General features: G+C 41.8%; 1 protein-coding gene and 1 long non-coding RNA gene across 3 annotated transcripts in view; one reads left to right on the forward strand and one right to left on the reverse strand.

Moving 5' to 3' along the window:
* LOC134552942 (uncharacterized) lies at positions 1 to 18,587 on the forward strand. Of its 2 annotated transcripts, none has more exons than XR_010080977.1 (3): positions 1 to 133; positions 8,679 to 8,849; positions 17,760 to 18,587. It is a non-coding gene; the product is annotated as an uncharacterized LOC134552942 (long non-coding RNA). The 2 variants fall into 2 exon arrangements; XR_010080976.1 differs by lacking the exon at positions 17,760 to 18,587 and adding an exon at positions 14,512 to 16,035.
* Positions 16,158 to 21,107, reverse strand: part of TRAPPC11 (trafficking protein particle complex subunit 11) — a 23,406-nt gene continuing 18,456 nt past the window's right edge. Inside the window, exons 25-29 of the mRNA XM_063402146.1 lie at positions 20,549 to 20,657; positions 20,206 to 20,297; positions 19,135 to 19,268; positions 18,601 to 18,768; positions 16,158 to 17,136 (exon numbers count right to left, since the gene is read on the reverse strand). Of these exons, the coding sequence (XP_063258216.1) occupies positions 17,092 to 17,136; positions 18,601 to 18,768; positions 19,135 to 19,268; positions 20,206 to 20,297; positions 20,549 to 20,657 (548 nt within the window). The 3' untranslated portion in view covers positions 16,158 to 17,091. The remainder of the gene's footprint in view (positions 17,137 to 18,600; positions 18,769 to 19,134; positions 19,269 to 20,205; positions 20,298 to 20,548; positions 20,658 to 21,107) is intronic.

Here is a 21,107-nt window from a genome sequence, read left to right on the forward strand (position 1 = left end):
AAGGAAACCAGCCCGGTCACTGCCCCGGCCGGTGGTTTAGGTTTCCCGGCATCACCTCCCTCCCCACCTTCGGGACACGCTCACCCTTCCTTCCACGAGTGAAGTATGTCGCAGCCACATCCAGATTATCCCAGTAAGTTTTATAATTCCTTCTGGGTTTGTTTCTTCCTGTAGCTATACATCTCTAAGTGGCATATACAGTGTGCAGCATTGACCTTGCTATGTCCAAACGCCTCTCTCTTCACTCACTGTAATCCTGAGCCACTTTGTGTCTTAGTGGTATTGAAATGTGGAGCAAGTGTAAGGTTCATTCTTAACTTCTGTAGCTTTTTTCAAGCGACTTAATATTTTGTCACCTCTGTGTTCTCGATCACCAGCTGCCTGTGAGGCTCAAGGGAGAACTCAGCCAAACTGAGCAAGGTGCAAGCAGAGCTGGAGGGGTCCTTGGCAGCCCAAGGCTGGCAGCTGGGTTGTGCATCAAGGTGGGAGGTGGCTGTTGAGCTGCAAGGTGCTGGTCATGCTTGTGAGAAGGCAGATTTAGGAACTTCACTCCTATCTTCTAGAGGAACCCACAGCAAAACTGAGTCTCAATTCTGAGAACAGAGCTTGAGTTTCTGGATGGTCTGTAGCTGTTTGGCACCTTGGTGGTGTGTGAATTCTGGGTGGCCTCAGCAGCAACTCTCACCTTGCCCCAGGGACCAGGTCACCATGGCACTTGGGCCACGGGCAGTGAAGCATGAGAATGCACCAGAAAGAGCTGCAGAGAAGCTGGGGCAAGAGCAGAGGCAGAAGAGAGATGAGTGAGAGGAGGGAGCAGGCAGCAGCCGCTCTGCCAGGCAGCAATATGAGAGCTGCTACAGCTGCAACACTCCATGCTGTGCACAAACAGTAATGTTTTACCTGCTGCTTCTGAGCTCACTCACATCAACATCCCTTGACATATTTGTCCCCCATAAACTATTACCCATTTGGTTCTAATCTCAGTCAAATCCTTGCTACTTTCCAGCTGGCTTCATCCAGTTCCTTCTCTGGGTTTCATTCAGTGCTGTCACTGTACTGTGGAAGGTCAAATTTACCACTATCCCAAAGAGTTTTACAAGAAAACAAGTTGTATGAAACCCATGTTTCCAAAGGGGAAATCAGAGGTTAAATAAATTATCCAGAAACACCATGAGTCATTTTGAGCCAGGAGCAGAGAATATTAATACTCAGCTTGCAAGTCTCTATCCCTTCCCAAGTCTCCAGCACAGCAAGATCTCAAGAGGCCCGGCACTGCAGCCAGGAGTAGTTTTGATGTTGCTGCTGTCAGGATTTCAAAGGACCTCTTTTATTAAGCTTTGCAAGATGACCCCCCTGGCACCCTCATTGTCCTCCAAAATGCTTCCCAAAGTTCAACTGAGCCACTGGCTGTCTGTTGAAAGACCTAGTCTTAGTGTGTTGAAACTACTGTCATGATCTTGTCATATTCGTGTTATTCTTACCTTGTGCCTTCCTCCTCTGCATTATATCAGCCTTTTATCTTGCCCATCACACTTGCATTTCAGTTCTCTGGGCAGGGCTCACCTTTGTGTTGCTTTTATGTGGAGTACATCACATTGACATCTCAACTGCTGAGCAGAGTCACCAGGTAACTTCAGGGCTTGGATGAGTTTTCATTTTTATTCCTACCTGCAGAACAAAGGAGCCAAATTAAGCCCTTTAACTGTTTTCAGGCTTTTGTACCAGATACATCCTGAACACTTAGAAGTGGAGCCCCACACTTTGCCTACAGCCCCCAAATCCCAAGTGCTAGCCAAATCTGAGATTCTTCTGCTGCCTCTGACATAAACTCATGTTCAGTGTGGCATGTCCGTCAGCCTTTGGTCTACACGGCATCAGTGTAGCTCTCTCCATTAGCTGAGCTCCTTTTCCCTTCAGTACTGATTTCTGAAGCAATTGGTGTGGCAAAACATGACACATAGTCATTTTCCCCCTCCTTGCAGTAACGTTTGTGGGCTGTCAACCTCTTCTCTACCCCTGGTTTGCTCTCCTGTAAAGGCTAGCCCCCAACCTGCTAGTCCTCTCCTACCCCACTTTCAGCACATTTTCCCTCATACCACCTCAGGCCTCTGTGCTCACAGGCTGGACCCCCCTGGTCACAGGAGGGACCTCCCTCCCTCCTTCCCTCCCTCCCTCCCTTCCACCCTTCCTCTTTTTTTGCTGCCTCTCTCTGCAGCTCACACATATGTAGTTTTGCACAGATGTAGTTTCACACACAAGTGTGATGACAAGGCAATGAAAGGGAGATGCAACAATTTGTCCAACACTTGCCAGATGAAGCTGTGGCACAAACCAAAACACACTGTGTGCTAGGGGTTAGGTGCTGTCCCCAGAGAAGCCACTGCCAGGATTGCCTAAGCAAGATCTTGAGGGCCTGGTTAAGAAATATCCAGGGCCAGGGGATGGGCTCTGGACACAAATATGTAACATTACACAATATGTACATTACACAAATATGTAACAGAGTAAACTCTACAACATTCATTACTTCCCTTTTTTCCCATCTCCTTATTGAGTCATTTGGGGTGTTTGGCTAGTTTTTGTTTATTTACAATTTTATGCTTATGGGTTTGGTGTTGAGTAGCATCTCTTTCCTTTTCATTCACTCACTCCAAGGGACTTGTTCCAAGATATCAACATCTATAGCCAGACTAAAGCCCATCCAGTATTTCCCAGCAGAAATATAAGTGAAAGACAGCCTACAATCTTCTTCTGGCCAAATTATGAAAGTGGGTGAAGTGGGACTCCTAAGTGCCTCTGAAGTGTTTGGAAAGGGAGAAGTTTACGTTGCTAACAAGACAAAACCCAAGAAGATTTAGACACGTCTCTTTGAAATGCATCAGTGATGCAGGAGGTCTGCAACAAATGGTGTTGTTCATTCTGGGTATGAGCAGAAAGTCAAACAAACCTGACCGAGCTGTGTTCTTTGGCTGTCTGTACTGACCCATTGCTCAGGAGTAGCTTCTCTGTCTGCTGCAAACATTGCCTCATTAAAAACTTCCTAGGAAAAGGGTATTCTCCCAGAATCCATCCAAGGCCACAGAACGGAAAAACAAGGCTGAGGTGGAATACACAGTGATTGTGCATCCCTGAATTGTACATAATAAGGCAAGCTACAGAATTTCACAGCCTATGCCATATGTCAGCAAGTAGTCTGCTTCAGATGCAGTACTCAGGCAGTAAGTCAGCAAGTGCCTTCCAGGAGAGGTTTTGAAAGACTATTTCCTATCAACAAATTTTTTTAAAATCTCTCTAGTCATTTTATACAAGTAGAAATTATACCTTCCCTCCCACTGTTCATCCAGTATTGCCACCTGTCAAGACAGTCCTGGATACTTCCCAGCCCAGTTGTCTTACTCCTGGGAAGAAGCTTCTCTTATCATTATGTGGGTTTTCAGATAGGTGAGGTGTGTTGGGCACAAAACCACCAGCTACAGGATGGTCTTTTAAGATATTTCTGACAGGATATATTTTTTTAACATACCTGCATGTATTCCCATGTGGAAGGCAGACTGAAGCTTGAGACACTGTTGGTGCAGTCTCACATCTCAGTGCAAATGCTCTTGTCAGAAAGGGCACTGACTGCAGCCCTGATGGGACCAGAGAATGCAGACCTCAATCATAAATTTTGAGAAGTGTTATGCCCTCCTCCTGCCCCGTTTGAGACTTATGTGAGCCTGACTAGTCTTTCCTGGACATGGAGTCAATGTAAACTGGGTCTGGCTTTGCTGCTGCAGGTCTGCAGGAGAAGGGCCAGCAGCAGGTGTGTTGGTAATACATGGGCTGGATGCTGCTCTTCTTTACTGTGAGAAAAACCAGGAGCAATCTTAGAAGAGTGAATGCCCTAAAATAGCAGGTCATGAACAGTGGGGACTTACAAAATGGAAAGCAAAATGCTGGAAGGGGCATACTAGTAATTGCTCCATAAAACTCTTCCCAGAAATGTGGTATTCTTTGTAGGTAAATATAGCTCTACATTCACCTAGTTTGCATCACATGATGATATTTATTTGCCACCAAGAATTCCTAAAACACTACTCTGTTTAGATTTACCCTTTTGTTTTGGTAACCAGTTTTTGCAATACAGGGATAATATTACTTCTCAAATTTGGGAAGTCCTTTGAGGCAGCCTGCTATCAAAAATCAGGAATGGCTGTTTCACTGGCTCTGCTCTGGTAGGAGCCAAGCACTTCTGTGCTCAGTCCTGTCCTGCATCCTCCATCAAGAAGCCCTGCTCAGAAATCCTTGCTCAGACAGTATTCCCAGTGAAGTCAATGGGAGTTTCCTGTGTGAAGAGTGATGAGCTGGGTCCAAACTAAACACCCAAGTAATAAACAGAGAAGGAAATAGCTGACTGCACCATTTTTAAGCTCTGTGCTTTTACCTGACTCAGACATGCTGGCATCAAGAAGGATCCTGGGGGCAGGATGCGACCCAAGGGAGGAGAGGAGATCCCAGGTTATGGGCAGATGTGTCTATCTTCCTCTTCAGGAAAATCCTTGGCAACAGTGTTAAACCTTTGCAGCTAGGTGAGTGCTGCTTGGATAGGTGAGCTAGTAGGTAGACTGTTATCTATTGTCTGCTTAACAATAGCCTACACATACTGGGGAAGTTACAACTGACTAGGAGGAAAATCACCGCCCAGCAGACACTGAAAACAAGTTCCGATTTTACTCACAGAACATGTGCAATACAGGGCACAGGTTTCTCACACTGAAACTCAGGTGCCCATGTTTAGACATGTAAATAACACAGCACTAAAACACCTGGATTAGAACACCCTTTAATTTTATTTATGTATGAATTTGCAAAGAGAGAAACAAGACTTGAAGATGTTTTTGAACCAAAAAAAAAAAGGTGTACAGATGACAACAGCAGCGTGGGTTAAAGGGGCCAGAATAGATTTTCTGCACAGGAGATTCTTGACTGTAAAATAATAGAGGCAAAAGAACGGTATGTTTATATCATGGCTTTCTAAATTTTTTTTTCTAGAGATGTTTTTTATGTGCCTTCCGACCTAGATTTGTGCCCTACCTGCTACAGTATTGATGATTGCTTTTGGCCAGATTACAGTCAGACACTAAGGTGGGGGCTTAGATGATGTATTTGACCAAGACAGGATTTATTTCAAATTCTGCAATTGTACTCTACTGAACCCATAAAGGACTCAATACTTGGAAGAAACATACAATTTTAATTATGGAAATTGCACACCAGTTTGCCATCAAAAATATCTGCTTGTCACGTTGCCTTGCAAGAACCACTGAAAGCACATTGAGGCAGCTCAGGCACTGACACACAAAAAGAACTAAGGTTTGTTTTTATGATTCCCCTACCAGCAATGGAAAGATCTTGTGAATGAAATGGCCATTAATTTTCATGAGTGCTTTGGAAGAAAGAGCAATAAAATCAATTTCTCCACCATTTTTCATATTTCCCTTTCCAGCCTGTGGCCTGAGCCAGCCTAGCAAAGGTATGTGACTAATCCCTGGCAGATCTCATATCTCCAAATTAATGACACCAAAGTCAGACCAAGGAGACCAGAAGTTCTTCCCCAGCCTTGGCATTTTAATCTGAAATTTCTCTGCTTTGAATAGAATGTTTTCCTCCTACAGTCTCTTTTCATGTAGTGCAAGGCAAATCCTGTAGGTGCTGGGGGTAGTGCAAAACTGCAATCAGGAGAAAAAACTTCCAGTGAGATACCTATACACCTAAGAGTATGCAAATGTAAATGGCTTACATAGGCAAAGTGAGATAAAGTGAAATCCTTGTTCATGTAACATGCACAGCCAGGAGCTCCAACCCATACTGCCTCAGTTGTCCTGTAGGGACCCCATTAGACTGTGGGCCAAAAGGAGAGAATGATGGCCTGTGACTCCACACTTTCATTTGGGAAATACATTTTGTGCCTAAGCAAGACAGCAAGGTAAGCAGAGCTGACCACTTCTAAATGGACAATTAAATGAACTATTCTACCTTCCAGAAGATTTGAATCGGGGGCTGCAATTACAATGCCCATCTGGGGTAAAAAAAAAATTAAAACAGAATTCTGTGCCGCAAGGCACTCTGCAGGCAGGCTGATCAGCACACAGGGTGAGAGAATCAGAGCTGGGCATGGCTTTGAAAGTAGCCTTTGCTCTGCTGTGGTGGCACAGCTGTGTGTGACAAGTAGACATTGGTGTGAGCTGAACAGCTCTGATGTGAGCTTGAAAACGGTAGGAATCCCACATGTCTAACTCAAACTGCAGCTATAAAGAACTGCATTTGTGGGGACCACACAGTCCATCCCTGCAGGCAGAGGTGAGTGACTTTCACCGGCATGAGGGGGAGCTGGCATGAGGTGCTTGAAGGACAAGCAGGTGCATGTTGGCCTCTCTGAGAATCCCTTGGTGGCACAAATTTTGGAAGGCTTTCCCAGATCACCAGCTGGGAAAGCTCTACAGTCGTTTGTCTTGCCGGTTTTTGGATGGCAGCTTCTCTTTCTGACTGGGCAAAGGGAAAGTGACTGGTGTCGCTGGTTTCAGGTGAAAACCCGCTGAGATTTTGCCCTGCTCTTCAGACAGACAGGCAAACAACCATACTGATACACAGCACAGGGATACAATATATCAAGATACAGGGAGGCTCCACCTGTGCCATGGTATTCTTGCTCCTCCCGAAGGGAAGCACAGGCTGAATGATGGGCTTGCTCTCTGTACCCAGCCTGTGACATCTTTCCACTTCCTGTGCACTGATCCACTGACCATCACCGAGTTTGGAAAATGTGACCCAGGCTTACAGACTCCCTCTGCCCCCCCACTAAACCAAGAGCTTGTCTTTCCCACCCACAGAGCTTTGCAGGAAGAGGCTTTCTGCAGTCAATCATAGGAAAATGCCTGTGGGAAGTGGAACCAACTCCTACCTCAGGCTTTGCAGGTAGGGAAAGGCTGGAGGCATCAAAGAATGCTGGATAACATGCACACTTTGGGTTTTGATTCTCTGCTCTTCTTGCTGCTTCTCCAGTCACTACCAATACACCAGCATGCTTTTAACTCATCTATGCCTTTTCTTGATCAGGATACCAATTTTTGGTGCTTCCTCACTTGATACAGATGCCTCTAGGAAAGGACAAAGTATCCCTGAGAAATAAATTACTATCATGTTTGTTTCTTTTTTCCTCTTTTTCCTTCACAGAAAATTTTATTCAGTTTGCTCAGTTCAACAACCTTCTCTTTTCACTTCAGACCTTAAATTGCTTCCCCTTGATGAACTAGTTCAGTCAAAGCCATGTTTGGTTTACAAACAGGCACTTTACAGCCGCCTACAATAAACAACTATGAGTTTTAAAAACAGACCAATACCTGTTACACTGTGCTGTGAAACATTGCCTTTTGCTCTTTTAACTGGTGAAGGGTGGCAAAATAGCCCAGCAAATGCTCATGTGAGCAGGGAGAGAGGTAACAGATCCCTTCTCTAACAGGACCTGTCACAGCTCCTCCAGCACTGGTTTTGTGCCTGTTGGGTGAGTGCCAAGAACTGGCACACATTCAGGTTAGGGTGTTGGCCAGCCTTCAGCTAGCTTCTTCACTCCTCCATCATTTTTGTTTCACTCAGAGCAAAGAGACAAATATGAAGGCTGATGGGCTAGATGCTAACCTTCCGGCCCCCTTTGGCAACAAGGAATTGGTGAAAGGGGTGGTGGGGTGGATGTAAGCGAATTTATTCCTGGTTTAATAGCCCTTCATTATAGCTAAGCCTTTTGCATAAACAGCAATTTGGCTCCCATCTCCTGAACATTGCTCCCTTGTATTAGACCTTCTAATAGCTGTAATTACAGTTGCAAGCTCTGCTTTTATTTTATGGGAGCCGAGGTAAACCTGCCCAGTATCCCAAGTGTTGATCCTCAAGTACAGCCATGTCTGTGAGGCAGTGTCTCCATGCAGCGGGATCTAATGAGTGAGTCACAGCAAAGATCTGCCAGTTTCCTCACTAGCCCTCCCTGCTCTCAGGACTGCTCTCTCTTGCAGGTAATTTTAAGCAGCCACTGTTCTACTCTCCTGCCTCTTCTCTTTGCCTTAGCTTGTTAGGATTAGACATTTTAACCAATGACCCCAGTTGTCATCAATCTCAATATTGAATGCACCAAGATAATACAGGCACTTCTCTGTGAAGACAGGCATTTATGAACTATTTGTGAAACATTTTAGCTAAAGAAGACAGACAGCTCTATTTTGTGCCTAATATTGTCTGACAGGTGTGGACACACCCTGGGATGACTTTCTTGTCATCCCAACTAGAAGGTCAAGAGTCTACATTTGACAGAGAATCGCCTTTGGCACTCCAACAAAAAATGAAAACACAGTAGCATCCAAAAAAAAAAAACAACAAACCCCTTTGTAAACCAGATGTGCCAGATTTAACATTTCCCAGAGCTTAATACCTTTTAAATTTTGTAGCTCCTCTTTGAAGATTATCCATGGACCAAACACCAGGCTAAACCAGAAAGTTTAGCTTTTGTTCTTCTATCAGCCATTATCAGCTTACTTTACTAAACATCTCAGGCATGGTGGGCAGTGTCTTTCCTCTCTCCTCCCTCCATTTTCATGCTTTCCCTAGGGACCTCTATGCAATAATACCATGTGTTTCCCTGCCATCTCCAGAATGCAGCTGAGATCCACTGTGGAAGACAGCAGGGTATGACCTCAATCACCGCAGCAGTGCTGTGGTTCTGGGGAGAGATCCCAGTCCCACCAGGATAAGAAGGTCGAGTTCAGAAAGAAAACTTTATCAAAAGCTCAAGAGCTCAATAGTGGGACCATAAGACGTATCAGGTAAGCTCTCCTGGGTTATTTCTTTGGCAATGCACATTTCAGCAACTAAATCTGAGCCCATTCCATTGGCAAATGTCAGACCCAGGAGAAAATATAGTTTCCTGCTAAGGTAATAAAGATGATGCCTATAAATCAATTTTATCTTGGTTTTGAAATGAGTTTTCCTGTTTGTATAAAAATGGACACATCACTGCTCAAATTCATATATGTGCAGAAGAGAGTTACACGTTAGTAGCCAAGAATCAGATCCTTTCTTTACAAAGAAGAGGTGGGAATGAGTAGTTTTTACCATGGGTTTTATGGGAAGAGCTTTGGCAGGGTATGTGTTAAATTTAGAAAAAAAACTCCTTAGGATTTTCCTTCTCTTTGCCATAAAAAATGCTGCAAGTTACAGACCCCAACAGCCACCTTTTGTACTAACTTCTTCAACACACTGAAAGGGCACATTCAGAGATGCTGCAGCAACCAGCTGTGGTCAACCCACACTTGACTTTTTGACCTTTTTTGAGGCCAACCTACTGCTGCTTTCAAAGGCTGGATGGTTTCCACGAGGATCACACCAACCCAGACATTGGAGGGGGGAAGGAGAGAAGGAGAGAAGGAGAGAAGGAATCTTAGGATTTCCTTGCTTCTTTTTAGCTCACACTAACTCATTGTACAGAACACTTGAGGCAGTACACCTGGAAAGGCCCCTGTGCAGAACAGATCTGGAGGTAGCTCTGCTCCTACTGGCTGGTGGCTGTGGCAATCCTGCTTCAGCAGCTGCCACTGGATGGTGCTGCATGGAGGGGAGCAGGAACAGTTGGGTTTGCTGCTAATCTGAGCCTCAGCAGCTTTTGTTTTCAAACTTGATCTTTCTGATGAGCAGAGCAATGTGCATGAAGTCTGTGGCCACCCGTGGGGCTCAGGCAGAGAGCACTGTGTCTTGCCCCTCATCCTTAACTGTGGCCAGCCTTGAGGGAAACCTGAAAACACAAAAGGGTACAGCTGACAGCAGAACATCAACAGGAGCACCCAGCAGGCACTGAAAACCAAGGATGGAAGAAGTTAATTTGAGAATATCCTAGCAGATCCACTGCTCTACCAGTGCAAGTTTAGGTAGTCTTAGGAGTTTGGTTTCTATTCATTAACTTCCTCTCCTCCATTGCCAAAGGATAAGAAGGGGAGGAGGGACGTGGCATCCAGGTCAGGGTAAAGATGGGATGGTTGGATCAGCCAAAGCAGACTCTTGAAGACTCAGCTTTAGAGTCAGCATCATCACTACTCCTGGTCTACAGCTCCTCAGAATTCCTTGCCTAGTCCTCTTGCATGGCCTGTTGGGTTTTTCTTTCATGCTGTTTAACCTACAGACCCCAGAATTCAGTTTTCCCCTGCAATAATCTTTCAATCAAACCAGTTTTCCTTTCACCCTGTGTGAACGGGGTAGAGAAAACTCCAAGAGATCCTGGTTGTGGTTTTCAGGAGACAGTCATTGGTTTTACAGTCTAAGAAGGCAGGTTACTTCCAGTGAAGTCATGCAGCAGAGTTCAAACAGCCTGCATTTGTAGATCTCCTCACATGGATAAAGTAATAAAACATCAAATTAATTTGCCTGGAAATAGGACAGCAATCACAAGCCAAAGTTCACCACAATGATTTGCATTACATTAACAAACACAAAGCCTAATCATAGTTGTACATCTCTATTTCCCTTCATTAAATACTATGCCCTCTGCCCATCATGGATAGCCCTTATCTGATCATGCATGTAACTAATGCTGGTTTTCCTCTAGCAATGAAAGCCCATGTAAATCCCATGTGCTCTGCTCAGCAGTGCACACTTTATTTCTCCAAGTAACCATGGCACAAAGAACATGGTACCAGCTCTCCCCACGTGCAAATAGGCACAGGTCCTTTCCAGTCAGTGGAGCAGTATCTGGTTGCTCCTGCAAAAAGCATGACCTCTTAGGGAAAAATAACTAATCTAAGTATTAGAAAAACATTTCTGTTAAAATTACCTGTACATAGTAGTATATGGCTGAGGGGATAAGAGCATTCCTCTCTCACTACTTAAAAGCTCCTTCACTGAATTCAATAATCATTCTTATCACCATACGTTTTGTTCCTGGGCTGTAAGAGTACTCGGACTAAAAGTTTCTCAAGTCCAAATCCACTCTAAGTGATGAGTATCTCTGAGGTCATAAATTAATGCAAGCAATTGTTATGTTAGCCACATGAAAGTCTTCAATGGAAGAGCAGTGACCCCAAGAGAGAATGAGATTTTGCTAAAGATAACTTTAGTCTGACCTCTGTGCAATCTCCTAGCTAGGTAAATATCTTATAAACGTCTTATCTTATAAGGTGATTTTGTAATAGATAATTGGCATTTTTCCTGTTAGAAGGAGGCTGGTGCTTGAAAACTGGATTAAAATAAATTTATTTTGCTTTATAACTTGCTAATGTTGGTGTACTGAGAAACCATTTTATGGAAAACCATACAATGGTTTGTATGTACAAGGGAGCATTCTGATATCTTTGAGTACATTTCTATTTTCCTTCCCTCTGTAATGATCACATATGTTTTGATATTTATTATTACAAGTGTAATAATAAATGTAGACTATTTTGAGAAAGCAATCCATTACTGATCACATATGTCCCAGTACCAAGCTTCCAGGAGATGCTGAAATGGGATTCCTTGATGTCAGCTACAAAACAGAGGATATATATGTATATATCTATCTGTATATCTGTATGTGTATGTATGTGCTTATGCCAGGCTTACAGCTGGTGACCCTGGAGGGACAAAATACTTGCTGCTGTAAAGCAGCTCCTTCCTTTTGTTTACACTTTAGGGCTGGAGCAGGCACTTGGAATGCCCTGGCCAAGGGTGCAAGACAGCCACCCCCACCTCTAATGCTCATGAAAACAGGTGCCAAGAAGGTTTCTGTTATGGCATCATGAAACCTAATGGTGAAGAAAAATCAGGCTAAGCTCATCCCAAGCTGCAGGCTATTGGAATGTCTTCTGTGTGGGACAGGGAACTGAAATATAAGGGGTTTTCATTGTTGTTTTACTGGAATTTATTTATTTCACTGAAGTATGAGTGAGTATGCATGTATGAGTACATATACATGTATGCATATATAAAAGCTACATAATGAGAACCAACTGGATTCAACATATTTCAGCTAATTTCTTATTAGAATAGTTTGGGAAATGAGTAGTTTAAACACTGGTTAGCAAAAAAAAAATCAAGTGAAAAAAAAGTTCAAGATTTACCCTTATCTACTTTAAGGTATTAAAAACCCCACAGTAATTGCTAAAGAGTATAGATAAGCCAAAAAAGTTAAACTTTTGTGTGCAAAATGGTTTATGTGGGGAAAGTATGTGCATGTCCTAAATTAAAAATACTGTTGGAGGAGGAACAGTTAGACTTCTAGAAAGATTAACTTAAACTTCAGCCTTAAGGCCAGCTTTGAACAATCCAATGGAAAAGCAGGCAAAAAAATGTCACCTACAAGTTTTAATTTACTTTCCAGGTATAAATTTCTGACTCTCAGATCTTCCCACCCCACTGGCAAATTGAGACAATGGTAACCAACACACATAGTTAACATAGTTTTGCATGGATGCAACACATACAAGAACAGCCATACAAACTTGATTGCCTTTGCACAGTAACGTGTTCCACAGCAAATTATACAAATTATCTGCCATGGAAAATTTGACATAGCTTTCTTGAAAATAACTAGAATAAAATATTTACATTTTGTCCAGGTAAGGGAATTAATACTGCCTTATATAAATCTTTGGGGTATTTTAAGCTTTTATTCAAATACATAGAAGCCTGCATTCACTTCTCCAACACTTGCCACCTCTTTGGCAGAAAAACACTGAGACATGTAGAGTTTTAGTTTCCTAAAATCTTGTTCATTCCTATTATTATTTGCAACATTTATTCCTTATCTATCCCAAATGAAAACTGAGCTTCACAAAGGCTGCTGTTCCCATACCTCATCCTGCTGCACTGCAGTCACAGCATCCACCACCCTCTGTGGGGTAAACGAAGACAAGACTCAGAGCTGTGTACAGATTGGAAACTTCCCTGAGCCCTGCACCATGCCTAGGTATTTCTATAGCAAAAGGGTGCACATGTATGTTCCCACTTGGGACAATGCCAAGCAGTATTCACTCCTAGTCCTAGGCTGAGGGAGCTATCTCACAGAAGGCTTTAATCATGGAAATACAAGGGCACAATCTCACAGGAGGTTCCAAAACGATCTGCTGTAGAAACAAAGTAAGGGTTTTCCCAGAAGTACTTTGCCCTGAACAAGCAGAAAGCTAAGGCATGTCTGGCATCCAAGGTGACAAGGACATAACAGCCACAGAGTTCTGGGGCCCTGGAAAGGCAGAGAGCATTTAGTTCCCTGACTAAATGCAGACATCAGAGTTCACTCTAGAGGAAATTTGCAGAACTTTTTGAGAAAAGTGTGTCAAGAAATACGATAACATACAGACATAAAAGAGAAGGCCCCAGTGCCCTCTGGAAGCCAGCACCTATTTGCATGGGTAAGCAAACAAGCACGAAGGCAAATGCCTGAGTGTGCAGGGAACCTTCAAGCAATTTTCCTGAAAAGCAGTGATCTCGCTCCTGTTGAACCCTCTCTGGGAGCAAGGGGAAAGGCAGTGAGTGACTTGCATGGATGGCATTCTTGTCAGTAGAGAATATTGCTGACATCCAAAAGTAGAGAACATCTGGGGTAAGTTTTGACCAACTTGCAATAAGCTGGGATGAGTCTCTGTGTTTTCTGAAGTCAGCTCTGTGGATTTTTACAGGCAGACAGATGTAGCCCAGCTACATGTTAGTTCTTAAATTTAGCAGGATTGAACAGGTTCTAGGTGGCATTTAACACTTCTACTAGGTTTCTTCGTCTCTAGGGTTAACTCCAGTATAAACCTCAAAGCAGATGAAACTACTTTTCCCCCTTATCTAGTTCTATCAGACTACAGGACCCAGAACCATCCCTGCAGAGAGCTCTAAAGAAACTACTCTGAAATTACTTCACACATTATATAAACTTATCTTCTGAACTTTCTTTAAGCACAATGATTAATTGGGATATACACTATTAAAAAATAGTGTATATTGACAACTCACTTTACATCTACTCAACAACCATATTCCTGGTGAGGTAAGAAGTGCTATAATCATGAACTATTTTACAACCCAGTGTGGCAGGGCAATGGGACAAAGCTACCTGGTGAGCAGGAGCTGCCTCAGTAGCCCATTAAGCCACATGTCTGTCAGGCCACACCTGATACACTGAAAGCTCAGAGATGCAAAGCACTCTGCATGGGCATCCTGACTCTGAGAGAGCTAAACACAGTCACAAGTCCTGCACAGTTCCCTATCCCCCACTTCAGTTAACCAGGTAGCATGCCTAATCCTTGGAATACAGCAAGGATTGCTCCTCTTAGCCCTAGAAGTCTCTTGTCAAAACTGTCCCTAGAAGAGGATTGGGAGGGTACTTTGGTGTAAGACATCCATGTTGCTCTCCTTTAGCCTAACTTCTTCCCTGAAGAGACAGGAAGGAGCTCATTGTTTTTAGAAAATGAAGCAGCAGAGGAGGTTTAAAGAAGGAGCTGTTTTTCAAATTTTTTTTTCTTCTTCCTACTTTAGACAAAGTAACCTCAAACCTGAAGGAGGGTCCTAGCAGAAGTATTCTTACCCCCACGGGGCTTCCAATCTCCCAGGTGAAGGCAGTGAAAGCATGAAGAAAGAACCTGTTCATTAGGACATGCAAAAAGGAAGCCAGTAGAACTGCAAACTCCTCTATAAATCAACAATCTGAGAATACTTTACGCAAGACCCTAAAATTGAATCTAAAATTAAAATCTTCCTTTTAAACCTTCACTTTCCCTTAACTTCCTATAATTAGAGTTTGGTGGTTCGAAGCAATGAAGAAGGAGCAGAGTATTTTCTCCACTCCAGACTTCGCTGTAGGCCAGATCACAGATGATGGGAAATGTTCTTCCCCTCCCAAGCACTGAGATGGGACAAGTTCTCCCCATCTCATGCACCAAGCAGCATAAAAGGGGAGGAGTGCTAGGTCTAGGTCTCCAGCTCAGTAGCAGAACATGTTCATCTCAATCTTTTTTCCCTGAAAGCTATTTTTAAACTAGTCTATAGGTAGCTTCTCTTTTATTTGATACTTAATTAGTTCCAATTAAAACAGACTACATTTATGTAGTATACACTGAAGTATGAATGGTGCTCATCAAAATACAGTAAATAATTAAAAAATTGCACTTACACTGAAATACATGTGAATATATCTCCTTAAGACTTCCAAAGGGATTTGGGTTATGAATCACAAACATTCCCCTCAGCATTAGAATCTTATGAGTCAGAAAGATAGTCATCATTAATCACTTCTCGAGCATTTTTAACAAGGTGGTTCCTGCTTGCTGCATGTTTTCATTCACATCAGTCATTTACATAGCATAAAAGGTGTGCCTAGCACTTTAGAGACAATTAACACAAAAATACTTGCTTTGTAGTGTTTACAGCTCTAGTAAGATCATACAAAACAAGAAAAGATTCCCTTTGTGAATGAAAGAACAGGAATTGTAACTATGGCAAAGTAGCAAGCCTTTTCCATGGTGTGGGATATTCCTGCATTTCTGTATTATTCTTACTACTCACAATTTTAAGTAGGAATGTATTTACAAAATTCCCTTAAGACTTCGACATTATTGTAACCATGAAAGTATTTTATGCCATCCCCTTTCTCAAAGGAATAAAAATCACTGTTAGACTGCTTTGGGGATGGGGGAAGGCACCCAATTCTCCACCAAACACTTACACTACTTGCAGCAACATGTCTTTTAAGAAACAGTAACAGAGGTGCCAGCATTGCTGCAACCTGAGTGGCTACTTAAGACAAAAAAACATCTGGAAAAGAAACACATTTTCCACTCTTAAAAAAAAAAAGTGAGAGAAAGATAAGATACCTATTCCATGACTGCCACTTAGTTCAATACATTTAAGAAAACAATAAGGAAGATTTATTTTTTTCTTCCCAGCACAGTTTGTCAGTCATCTTCTGATCCCCACCTATACTTTGGAAAAATCCTCATAATACAACTACCTCTGCACTCCATGGAAAGACAGTATATCCTCACACATATTTTTGCAGGACTTCACTCATGCTTTCCTTCAAGTATCGCAGCTGTTATTTTGGACTTCAGTGCCATAGATGGATGCATCAGTCCACAAGTGAGATCAGAGTTATGAAAAAACTGTGAAAGCAATGCAATTAGGGACAGTTTCAGAAGTAGTCTGTCACAAGCAGTTTATTAGAACTTCACTTTGACAATAAATAAGGTATTTCCCAAGCAATCAAAATGTAATTATTTAGAAAGTTAAACAATGCAAGTTTTCACAATGCAATTTTTTATATATACATATTTTACTGTACTTTACACACCAGTTCATCCAGAGCTGTACAACAGTAGGATGTCTATTTTTCAAATTCACACAGCAGGAGACTACCAAGACATGTCTTTAACCTGGAAACTGTGTGTGTAAAAACAACCCCAAAGCACACCAGCTCCAGGTTGGATAGTCCAAATGGTATGACTGAATCTCTGCTCTTTAGACTAGCTGCTGAATTCAAAATCAGATGTATGGCTTACCCAGGAGAAATAGTGCCTTCTGAGAGTTATGGTTCTAAAGGACTAGTAAGCTGCTCAATTGCAACAGTACAATGTAACCATTTGTAATTTACAGTGCTACTGCACAACCTGCTCTGTCTTCAACACAAGTGGCACAGGACAAGCTTCTGTAAAAAATGATAATTTCCAATGTTGTAAATCTCTAACCGTAAATACAAACTTTGCACTTAAACTGTTAACTGTGAAAACACCTTTCAGGTTTGGTCAAATGAATTAGCATTTCTTCACTTAAATACTCAAGACATTTAATATGCCTCAATAATACTTTTAAGAGTTTGACATTCAAAATTAACTTCAAAAGAATGTTCCCATTAAATAAAGCACCAAGATTTCCCCACGTGTTTATTCCTTAAAGAAAGTCTATGAAACACTAGCTTTTTTAAAACATTAGTTCTGCTAAGAGTTGTAATCTCAAAATAAAATTTAATTCTTATGGTTTGATCAAAGCCAAGTTTCCAAAGTGAGCTGTACATATTCTGTGCAACATCCCATTTCTTTAAGTGCAGAGGTATAGGTCTCAAAGTTAGGCAGCTGCAATCGAGTTGTCATCTGCTTGACGACCCTGAGGCTTTAAGAAAATAAAGACAGAGAATTAAAAAAACCAACAAACCAAACCACCCAAACAAACTCCCCTCCAAAAACCCAAAACCAACCAAAAAACCTGGACAGAAAAGAGAGACTACTAGGAAACTAACTCTGCAATACACTGCGTTGTCAATGTAGCTCTGGTACCCAAGTGTAGCATTAAGCTTATCCTACTTCAAAAGGTTTCCAGTAGCAGCACAAACAGAGGACAGACAACTGAAATTTCAGTTTGGCCCCATGAGTAGTTGGTAGAGGCCTCAGCTCCTCAACTGCCCTGCTAAATACCTTCTCCACACACATCTGCACAGCTTAACACAAAGCCTGGCTGATCAGAGCTCTGAGCATTTACTGCAGTATAGAAAGCTGATAATTATCAATGTGTAAAACAGGAATTAGACACTTTCTTGAAGGAATTTTAAGCAACATCACTAGAGATACAGGAGAGCAAGGAAGAAGCTTTAAAGAAGAAAAGGCATCCTTACAATAAGGTTTTCTGAGGTTCTGACAACTCCAGAGCAAAAGCAAAGAATTCTGAAGCTTGAGAGTCCACAGGCATTTTATGAACACCTTGCTTTTGAGAAAAAAATGCCTTGTCTATTTACTTAGGAGGACACCCTGACGACCAATCCTGAAGAGCCAGTGACTACCAGCACACTCAAAAAGTAAGTTCTGCCTATCTCTTTTGTTTAAAACAAAATTGAAATAACACCAGGCCCATTTCCCAGAAACATGACTACTGATGTCTGAACAAGTACATCTCAAATCATAGAAACAAATCTTTGGGCTCCTTGCTTGTTAAGGGTGTGAATAAAAAGTGAACAAAATAGTCTGGAGACAGCAGCAGTGGAATGAGAAAGCACTGTTTTGGGCAAATGGATTTAAATGAATCTTAAGAAATCCAAAGATCTGTTTTTCATGGCATGATTGGACTGTCTTCAGTTATATCACTTTTGAAAAAAAACTCTAGACTGATTCACTGACAGAACATATTTTCAGAAGTTATTTAGAGAGGTATGGGATGCTACAGTATCTCTGAACCCAGTCATATGGTTGCTCAAACACTTTTTTCAGAAGTGCTATAAATTATAGTATTAAAAGTGTTACATTATTTAGCTCACTCTTATGCTCAAAAGAGAGGCAATTTTGAAGCTCATTTTACAGAGTGAGACATGGAACAGAATAACAGGGACATAACAAACACATTCAGTTCGTTCATCTAGTGGTAACCAAATACATACTGCACTGAAACAGATTTCCTAAAGTTTTGGCTGACAACACCAATGCACAACACAAGATTTTTCAAAGCAAGTAAGTAACCCTGCTACAAGCTGGACATTTTAGTCTGCTTAGAGACACTCAGGTTTGAGCACAGCCGGGGTGGTTGTCCCTGGAATGTGAGCAGCCCCAAGGAGAGCCTCTGAACACAAGTCACTCCTCAGAGCCTCACCTTTACAAAAATGTGTGTTGGTATGAAACGTCTGAGCAACTGATTGGTGAAGTTTGGGAATCGCATCAGGTTAACATGAAGAGAAGGCAGCTGCTGATACCCAGCCATCAGAGGATAGAAGTTATATAACATTTCCTGCTCTGTACCAGGAAGGATTCTTAGTCGGATCTTAAAAAAATAAGAAAACAAAGCCACAACCATATGTAAGTTCTATGTCCAGAAGCTCTGTTTACTTTCTATTTATGCACTGGTTACTTTCTGAAGCTGGAAAGAATGCAATTAGTTTCCAGTTCTAGATAAACTATTGCTTCTGTACTGGAACACCATGTTACCCATAAATGACAGGACAAACAGCTCCTAGCCAGGCTTCCATTTAGCCCTTTCTTAAAATGGAGTCTGCATTCACATATTCTTCCAGACAGGATTTACCAAAAACAATGAGTTTGTCCTCTCTGTACATCAGTGTAAGTCTAATCAATGTATTCTTCACTACCAGATAAACCAGCAGGATTAGTTGATGTGACAATTCTGTACCTGTTTAAGGCCAGAGAACATGAAGGCATCACTAGGTTCCACGGACACCTCCACATCCTGGACTAAATTGGTCTTATTTTGCAGGTGATACCTGACAGGTAAGGACTCTCGGACTCGACCAAATGATGGCAGATCTTTGGAAAGAAAGTAAGGAATCTCAAATACCAAACACATCTTCAAGTTCCACTCAAAAAAAAAAAAAAAAAAAAAAAAAAAAAAAAAAAAAAAAAAAAAAAAAAAAAAAAAAAAAAAAGTCTATTGCAAAAAGCAGTGAAAATTTAAGAAAAAAAGATACAAGAACTAAGCATCTAAAGCACTTCTGGCAGGGTTTTACAGAAACAGATTAAACAACAGAACGCAGCTTCATTACATTTTCAGTACCATGTTTCAACATCCAGTTACAAACCTCCCAGCTGCTAACACTGCCCAGGAGTACTCACTAGGGAAGTCACTTTCATTGCTGCTGACTATTTTCAGCTTACCAAAATCTAATCAGATACTGTCAGGAAGCTCCTTCAAAATGTAACAGGATAGGAGCTTTGTGGAAGAATCTCAATACAAATGAAACCAAGCCAAGGAAAGCATTAAAATTATGTGTGTTTGGTGGGCATTTCAATCCCCCTGTATTCTTGTGCAGGTGAAGTGCTAGAAGAGAAACATTTCACGTGCCTACAAACATCTCCAGCTCTCCAGTCTGTTTCTTCCAGGGATGCATCCAGAATGTGGGTGGATGGAACAACTGCACCCACAGGCATCTAGAGAAACCTACTGGGAAGGCAGCATCAGCAGAGGTAACTCTAGTCTCTGTGCTGCCACATAACACAGGTTGAGTATTATGTCAGCTCCACTGACAGCTTTTAGGAGGCAACATTTGCGTAACTATCTACCTCTTCTTCCCTTCAAGTGGGGAAAGAAGAGCAAGCCTTGAGGCAGTTTCTTTCTCTAGCTCTGCAATATTCAGTGTCACTTTTCTGTATTTCACTATAGTGAACTGAAGCTCTGGGTGCTGTAAAAATTTTGGCAGTCTTATAAAGTCTAATTGGGATATGTATGTTGCCAAATTAATATTACCTGCATTAACATGGAGGGGAATGCTCTCTACAATCACATGTGGTAGAGTGATGACTGTGTTAACAACAGGTACACTTTCCACAGGTGAACTTCTGCAGGAAAAAGTCAAATGCAGACCATGCTGAATATTATACTACATAAAGTATCAAGTAAGTATACAAACTAAGTAGTAAATAGTAGGTCCAAAGTCTAGACAGTGCTTGTTACAGGAAAATACAAAACTTTTTTGTTTGTTTTTGCACTCCTCCCCACTCCCAAAAAACCCAAAACCCAACAACCCACTATCATTCCTAAAAACAAATCAGCTTACTTCCTCTCTTTATCAAGGCCAAGAAATGCTTACCTCTTCCAGGAAATTATATAACATCCAGTTGCCACTCCACTAGCATTAGTAACTGGAGGACATCGAAGGCAAAAGCACTCACTGGCACTCTCATCTGTCTGTAAAACAACTATCAGCAAGATTTTGTTTTAAATCAAAGCATAATAACAGCCTAAGTCCAGAAATGCAATATGACATGAACACAAACATTCAGCCAGAAAGGCCTTTGAAGCGCTTTGCAAAGTATACCTACATAATGTATAAATCCAATAGACTGGGAAGTATTCCAATACATGAAAGGGTAACATACACAAATATACGTCACTTTACTTTCTGAAGAGCATTATAATATCTTTAATGTACACACAGAAGGAGTAATTGCAAATTTAGCGTTCATAAACACACAAAAAGCAAAATATTGCCAATCCTAATCCTACACTTCTACAGCAGATTCCAAGACATCAGCATAAGAAGCCTCTGATGCTTGAAAATTAAAATCAACATGGACATATTCCCTCTCCCTCTCAAATGGATGAGAGCTGGGGAAGACAAGAAATACAAAAAAAATCTACTGGCTTTT

Source organism: Prinia subflava, chromosome 7 (genome assembly GCF_021018805.1).
Source record: "Prinia subflava isolate CZ2003 ecotype Zambia chromosome 7, Cam_Psub_1.2, whole genome shotgun sequence".
NCBI lineage: Eukaryota > Metazoa > Chordata > Aves > Passeriformes > Cisticolidae > Prinia > Prinia subflava.